Genomic DNA, 7,862 nt, shown 5'->3' with positions numbered 1-7,862 from the left:
TAGTGTCTTTAATATATATATAATTATATTTATTAATTTATATATTTATAAAGTGCATAATAGGAATATACTGTATATTCATCATATTTAGTGATATATGTTGTTTCGTTTTTGTTAAAATTGTTTGGTCATTTCTTTCTCCTTGAGGGATCAGGGTGAGCTTATTATTTACAAATTGTGTACAAGTCCAGGTGTCAGCGCCCCCTCCTCCGCTCGTTGCTATGACTGTGAGACTGTGGCCCCTGCGGGGCGCAATCACGAGAGCGAGAGCGAGCAGGTGACGCCCGCATCCTCCGAGTGGTCGCAATTGTGGACGTTCCATGCTATGTGGGAGCATTCGTTGAGGGTGGCCTCCGTCCCCGTGCACTTGAGATTGTCCATGACGATGAGACCGGTGCCCGGCCCGAAGTGGGACTGGCCCCTGGCCACCGTGGCCTCGCCGCAGCCCACCTGCCTGCACACCACCTGGGCATCCGGGAGGTCCCAGGCGTCGTCGCACACCGTGCCCCACGCCCCCTGTGAGAAGAGCTCCACACGGCCCTCACACTGGTGCTGGCCTTGGGAAAGCCGTACCAGACCTTGAGAGAAAGAGAGAGAGAGAGACAGAGAGAGAGATAGAGACTGTGTGAGGACTGTGTGAATTCATCATAGGTATGTGTATGAGGTATAGATTCAATCTGGATTTAATAATTATGCTATCTCTAATACGAAGTGTATGAAACCTGGAAAAGGCCATTGGAGGTAATTGTATATGCCCCAACAATTCCTTAGGTAGGGTGAACTGTGATACAGTATTATGCTACCTTCATGTGCTATACTATGCAGAAAAGAAGAAACTGGATATTGGCCTGACTTCTAAATATAATTAAACATTATGTAATGTAAGGTAACATTAGGTTAAGCGAGATGCCAAGTCAATTGACTCTTAAACTCTTAACAAAAGTGAACTTTAATAAGTACATCCTTAAAGGTCTGAGTCTGACAGACATGTGGTAGTTATACAAGTCTAGCTACAGAAGACTCAAGCAAGCAAACTGTCTATACTACATTAGATGAAAAGCACATTGACACTCATATTGAAACCCCTTTACCCTGGAACCTAATATTAACACATGATGGTAAATGCCTGTCTGTTTTCAGTGAGGAACAGAGGGAGGTTTACCCTGTGGAGTCGAGGCCGTGGGCATCCTGGCAGGCCCTGTAGCAGTGGGCATCTTCACAGTCATGCCGAAGTCTCTCCCTACCCCCAGAAACTCAGTGAAGGCTGGGAGCAGGAGATAAAAAAAGATCACTGTCACCTCAAGCTGAATACATAATCCATAAATGATTCTGGCAGACACACAATCACCTCCACTAAATTTGTGATAACATTACATGATTCATTAGAAATTTGTGTTTTTTCTATAAGAAAAAGAAATGTCATTTACAAGTTTGCTCGATGCCTATACCAACTTTGCCAGCTAACCTGAAAACAACCTTTTTTTAATGAGCCTTATACATTGAGCACTTCCATGCATATATTTATTCCTAAGCCTGCCACAGTCACGTGAGCCGCTTTAGCCCAACAGAGCTGAGTCTTTGCCCCGTGGGCTTCTGGTGATGCTGATCCTCCCTGACTGGGCTCTCTATATTTTATGCATTCATGCATTCTGCACTCTCACACAGAGCAGTGACGAACGAGCCAGTGGGTGTGGATGTGGATGTGGGGGTGGGGGTGGGGGTGGGGGGAGATACTCACTGAGTAAAGCATGACTGGAGAGAGTGACTGGGGAGTGAGTCATCACTCAAGAGGACTTACTGTGGCAAACGTGATGGGAAGCGAATGGATGAGTGTGCATGCATTTATGTGTGTGTGTGTGTGTGTGTGTGTGTGTGTGTGTGTGTGTGTGTGTGTGTGCTTACGTGAGCAGATGACTCCAGCGTCCTCGTGGTGGCCACAGTTGTGCTGGAGCCAGCCCAGGTTGAAGCAATCGATGAGCTGGCGCTCGTTGCCGATGCAGTCCACGTTGTCCAGCATGATGGGGCCCGAGCCGTAGCCAAAGTAGGCCAGCTGCTTGGCCGCGATAGGAGGCCCGCAGCCCAGCTGTCGGCACACCACCCGGGCGTTGTCCATGTCCCACTCGTCATCGCACACTGTCCCCCACAGGTTGTTGTGGAACACCTCCACGCGGCCCTTGCAACTACTGTTACCATTTACCACACGGATGGTAGGCTTAGCTGGAGAGCAGGAGGAGCAGGAGGTTAGGTCACTTTCTATAGCCCACATTTACACTTCACAGATTCTAACTGTGGAGGGTAAAACAGCTGCACAGCTGATTTGATCTCTTAGGCCTTGCATTGTAATATAACATTGAATAACATGGACAAGTTTAGTTGTCATTGCGATTGTTTTGTGCAATAGGGGCCTAACTATAGTTGACAGTCTGCACGGATTCACTTACGTTTAGTTGTGGTGCTTACAGTAGTAGTGGTAGTAGTAGCGGTAGTAGGTGGTGTTGCTGTTGATGCTAACTCTGTGTCTGTATCTGTGACTGAGAGAAAAAAAAAGAGTCTGCTATAAACAGATCGACCAAATTAGATCACAACACAAATGAAAAGCCACCACAAGGAAGACACACAAACTGAAAAGAGTATGGATCTTGAAAGGACAGTGATTCATGTGGCCCCCTCTGCTGGTGAATCGGATGCAATGCATCAGTGAAGTTGGTAGGAGAAACTCAGTTGCCTGGCAATGGCTTTTTAACCAAAAGTCCCCCGTTGCTTGGTGATGGGTTTTAAGCATTCACAGAATGTCAGATGGCCGGACACAGCCTTTGCATGCCTTGGCTCATATTTGTGTATTGTATTAGAGATGACTGTGAGCGTTACCTGGAGTTGACCCGTTATGAAGGAATAATCTGGGCATTGTGTCGGTGTTCACAGATGGCACAGGGGTAGTGGACTCTGATCCTTCAGAAAGAGGACAGACAAAGGAAATGCAATGAAAATAATGAAATGATATAAATATATACTTGATCTATTAATTAGGTGGAGAGACACATTGAAGGCATGGTATGTGGCCTGTGAATAAAGCACTGCAAAGCAAGCAAGCATTAAATCTGCTGATCTGTATATCTAGTTTGGGACTCCTTAATAGCAGCAGCGACCCGTAATAGCACTTCATTGAGGGTGGTTTTCATTGCACGTTGGACTGTGTGCTGAAAAGACAGTTAATGGCATCCCCTAACCTGAGCATATGACTCCAGCATCCTCGTGATGGCCACAGTTATGGATCCCCCAGCCCAGGCTGTAGCAGGTATCAAGGTGGCTCTCATAGCCATTGCAGTTTATATTGTCTAGCAGTATCAGCCCGGTTCCATAACCAAAGTAGGCATTAGTGTGAGCGGCCACTCCTTGGCCACATCCAATCTGCTGACACACCACGCCGGCATCTTTTAGGCCCCAGTCGTCATCACAGACCGTTCCCCAGTTGCCTTGGTAATAGATCTCCACCCTTCCCTCGCAGTTGTTCGCTCCTCCGACAAGACGGATGGTACCATCTCCTGTAAGAAAAGGGGTGTCGTCAATCCACCTTTCTGTACTGTCACAATGGATCACAATTAACTTCAACATGTGCTTTTTAAAGTCAGCTTTTCTGTGCTCGAGTGCAAGTGCTTGTCTCATCTGGGCGTTCATTTCTTGTTCATAATCTGATCTCTCTGATGTTCCAGTACGGTACAGGGGGGTTTTTATGGAAAGTTTGAGAATCTCAAATATGTTTTTCCAAGAAGAACCCCCAAACGAAGAAAACAAAAGCATTTCTCAGGTTGCCTGCTGCAGTTTCACCCGGTAAACAAGACTTTACCAAATGTGTCCTCAATATAAAGACTCAGTGACCTGTCTGGATGGTTCCCAGGGGGTGTATGTTACTTTCTTTAGAACCCTTAGCCATACAAGTCAGCTGTGCCTGAGGCATCATAGGAGGGACTGTGGGTCTAGAATAAAGGGATGAGCTTCACAATAGGTGTAGTGTGCATGAGGTATCCTACCGTAACCCTTTGAACTTTTGTTTCAGTAACAAAACACTCAGAATATTGTCATCAGGAACTGTCATGCATACACAGGGTTGTGTCAGGTGTTAAGAAAAAGAGGTGTTCCACTTTAACCCAGAGGTCACTCTGAACACGTGTGGCTGGGCCTCTAAAGACCTAGATACCCAGGGAAGCAATACTACGGATTTCAACACTAGTACTAGAAGTGCTGGTCATCTCAACTCAAGAATCTTTGAAATTTCATCTTGAGAGTCTGATTAATAAGTAAGGTTTCCACTGATCGTTAGCAGCAGCATATCTTTGATTCACCTCAGAGCAGGGGCGAGTTTAGGCTATTTTTAGTGGGGCCATGGCCCCACCGTGAGATAGCTTGGCCCCACCTGGCTCAGCACATTTTAAAAATATTATATTATGCGAAAATCTTGCTCTGCCATCGCGCAATACTTTGGTTGCACTGGCCAATCTGGCAACCTTGTATGTCTGGCAACGCTGCTTCAAACGAGGCTTATGACTCGTCCATCAACTACATTCGACGCGCAGGCCAGTCGAAGAGCCCGCGCAATACATTTTTCAAACTGCGCACATTTTTCACACCGCATAAACGATTTTTTTTTTAGGGTTTAAAAATCTGAGCATCAAAGGGGATGTAGGCTAGGTAATAAACATTTCAAATACTGACATGTCTGACAACCAAGCCGGATGTGCGTTAGAATGTTTTCATACAACATTTCCTTTAGCTCTCTTGCCGGTCTCTGCTCCAGCAGTTATAGGCTACCATGGCGAAAAGAAAGGCAGAGCAGGTGCCCCAGAAAAAGGTCTGCCTAACATTTAAAACATGAGCGGCTACATGAAATAGTCCAAACTGACTAAGGTAGGATAAAACTTTCAGACATATTTAGATATGCTCGGAGGTAAACGCGAAAAGAGTTCGCTAGTGGGAAAACGTGCAGTGAACAAAAGTGACATTATTCTGTTTGTCCTTAAAGTTTGTGAGCACTTGGATGCCCGCTTCCCTGAGCTGAGTGGGCTGCCTTTGAGCCGGACACGTTGGATCGTGCAGTTAGTAGGCTACATTTGATCATGGGCTGAATGACGTGACCAATCTGGCGAAAGGGTTCGAAGCGCTTCTGGAGGAAGCATAATATGCTGTCCCGGGACGCATTTGTCGAATTCAAGTTCATGGTTATTGAGGTGGTCGCTGAAAAGTGAGCATTTTCCAGATCTGGTAGGCCTACAACTTCGACATTTGTGGCACATTCCAAGCATCTAGCGCCGACTGTGAACGCGGTTTAAGTCTAATGAATGCCACTAAGACAAACTCGTGAGGCGAGAAGATTTGAGGTAGAAATTTCCAATATTTTCAATTAGACCTATTAGGCCCTATTCAAAGTGATCTTGATAACTGCAACAACATTTTGACATATGTTTAGTCAGAAAGGTGTGTCTTCCATAGGCCTGCAGACAAGATGAGCCAAACAGCCAGATAGGCCTAGCTCCCGCAATGTAATTCAAATGACATGTTTTGTAGCTTAGTTTGTTGCAAACCACTCCAGTTATTATTTTTTTTTAGAAAGGTTCCCTTTAGGAAAAAGTACACCATAATTACTATATTTATTGTAAAGCACTGCATTAGCATTTTTCTTTCAATGAAGTTCTACTTAAATGTTATACCTGCTGAGAAATGACTAAACACCTTGGATACTTTTATTTTGTGTGTGTATATATATATATATATATATATATATATATATATATATATATATCATTATCATTCATAACCAGTGAACCAGTCATAACCTCCCTAAACCTTATTTCATATCAACCAAAGATCCTTTAAGTTCAACTAAACTGACTGGTAAAACACCATCATTAAAATGTTCCAAAGTCCAGCCATTATAAATATCAACCTTGTAGACATATTGATGTATTTGCTGTCATCTTTTTTGGAAACCTATGGCAAACGCAGGCTCGTGGTCATTTTCGTAAGGTCGCGTGGTTTACGAATTGCTCACAGTGCTGAAATGTGCGCTCAGAATAAAAAATATTTGCTCAGTGCTGAAAACCGGACATTTTGAGATGTTAATGACACATTGGGAAAATCTGACCGATGGTTCTTCCGAAGTAGGTTGCTTAGATACTAGTCACTTAGTTCTTATTACTGTATGTTTTTGTGTGAAGTGAATGGGATGTGAGTGGACAGATCTTTATTCCGCCTTTGTCAGGTATATTTGTCTCAGTCTCTCTGTTACCCATCTCAAGCCAGTCTTTTGAAATGAAGAGTTTAAAATTGACTGTTGCAGGGGGAAACACTACTCAAAGCAAATCTAATACTGCAGCTCGAAAATGTATAAATGAACTAGTTCACCTCATATAGCGAGAAATAATGTGCCTGTGAGCACTGGGGGCTGGGCCCCCCTAAAGACCAGATCCTAAAATCGCCCCTGCCTCAGAGTCATTTCCAGTGACTAAAAACACATAAATTGGGTCAGCCCCTCCAGTACTGTATCTATGGTGGGTAGGACCAAACAGACGCGGCGCAGTTGGGACTTACGTAAGCCAGACTTGCGGCGTAACGGGGTGGTTGCATCCACGAGGGCGCCTCGAGACCCCTGCACGGCCATGCCTGGTCACAAAGAGAGGGCGAGTCAGAGCCAACGCAGCCTTTCCACAATCACGCTCATTCAGTTAGTTCATGTGCCAGTTGCACAGTGCAATGTCAAGGCTTGTTTGACCGGATATTATATACTAGTCCAAATGAAGAACTATGCAACAGCATTCAGGGTCTCCATATTGGGGGGTATATTAGACTATGCACAAGGGTGTCATTCATACTGAGGTTACAGGTGGTATGACTAAGTTATGACTATGGCTATTGTCAAGCTACTTTTCTCAATTCCAGCATTTTAATTCAAAACTTTCCCAGCATTTTCACCTAACATTTGCTTTGTGTACATTCTGTACCTTTGCATGTGATGGCCACGTCTTCGTAGTGGTAGCAGTTGTGGATCCCCCAGCCCAGGCTGCCACACTGAGCCAGGTCCGTCTCGCCACCCTTGCAGTCCACGTTGTCCAGGAGGATGGGTCCGGAGCCCTGGCCGAACCGGGAGCTGCTGCCCACGGCCACCGCCAGCCCGCACTCAAGCTGCCGGCACACCACGTTGGCATCCACCATGTCCCAGTCGTCGTCGCAGACCGTACCCCATGTGTCGTTGAAGTGGATCTCCACGCGACCCTCACACCGGTTCTGCCCATTCACCAGGCGCACTGGTAAGAGTTAATAAGGGTAAGGGTTAATAACACCTAAGGGTTAATTAGAGGGAATATCGGAACGTTATATGTCTAGTCCTTCTTGGCCACTGGGTAATCATTTTACACAGGGAGCCAACTCTCTAACTCTATGCTCGAAAAAAGGAGGAAACATAATCCCTGAAAGGACCAATTTGGCCTATTCTATTTATACAGACATAACCGCCAGCCCGCTTTTTTGTCTATGTGTCAGCGTGTGTGTCTATCTGAGGGATAATATCATTTTGCCATTGTATGTCCTGAATGTTCCGATTCACCAACAATACAGTTACAACCCAGAGGCATCTTGAATGTAACTGTCCTGCCATCTAACGCTGTCTGGAATATGATAGAAAAAAGGGGGGGGGGGGTCAGATTAACATAGCTCTGATATAATGATAGGTAATAGCGAGAAGAATCCTGCAAGAATAGCTCTAATCCCTCCAAGTTAAGGCACAAAATAATACTAAATAAGACACATGACTCCGAGGCCTTGTGTAATGTGGAGGAGGCCGAGCACTGCGAAATAAGTAATTGAGGGGATTA

At 45.2% G+C, this 7,862-nt stretch overlaps 1 protein-coding gene across 1 annotated transcript in view; it reads right to left on the bottom strand.

Annotated features, from left to right (window-relative positions):
- Positions 1–255: 255 nt before the first annotated feature.
- LOC308370211 (scavenger receptor cysteine-rich domain-containing group B protein) overlaps positions 256–7,862 on the bottom strand; it is a gene marked incomplete at both ends in the record, with an annotated part of 10,775 nt that continues 3,168 nt past the window's right edge. Inside the window, 8 exons of the mRNA XM_080844830.1 lie at positions 256–578; positions 1,163–1,264; positions 1,903–2,217; positions 2,442–2,531; positions 2,869–2,949; positions 3,228–3,542; positions 6,583–6,654; positions 6,993–7,295. Of these exons, the coding sequence (XP_080700956.1) occupies positions 256–578; positions 1,163–1,264; positions 1,903–2,217; positions 2,442–2,531; positions 2,869–2,949; positions 3,228–3,542; positions 6,583–6,654; positions 6,993–7,295 (1,601 nt within the window). The remainder of the gene's footprint in view (positions 579–1,162; positions 1,265–1,902; positions 2,218–2,441; positions 2,532–2,868; positions 2,950–3,227; positions 3,543–6,582; positions 6,655–6,992; positions 7,296–7,862) is intronic.

Source organism: Sprattus sprattus (genome assembly GCF_963457725.1).
Source record: "Sprattus sprattus genome assembly, chromosome: 1".
NCBI classification, from domain to species: domain Eukaryota; kingdom Metazoa; phylum Chordata; class Actinopteri; order Clupeiformes; family Clupeidae; genus Sprattus; species Sprattus sprattus.
The sequence above is the reverse complement of the archived record's forward strand: the minus strand, read 5'-3'. Positions and strand labels throughout refer to the sequence as shown.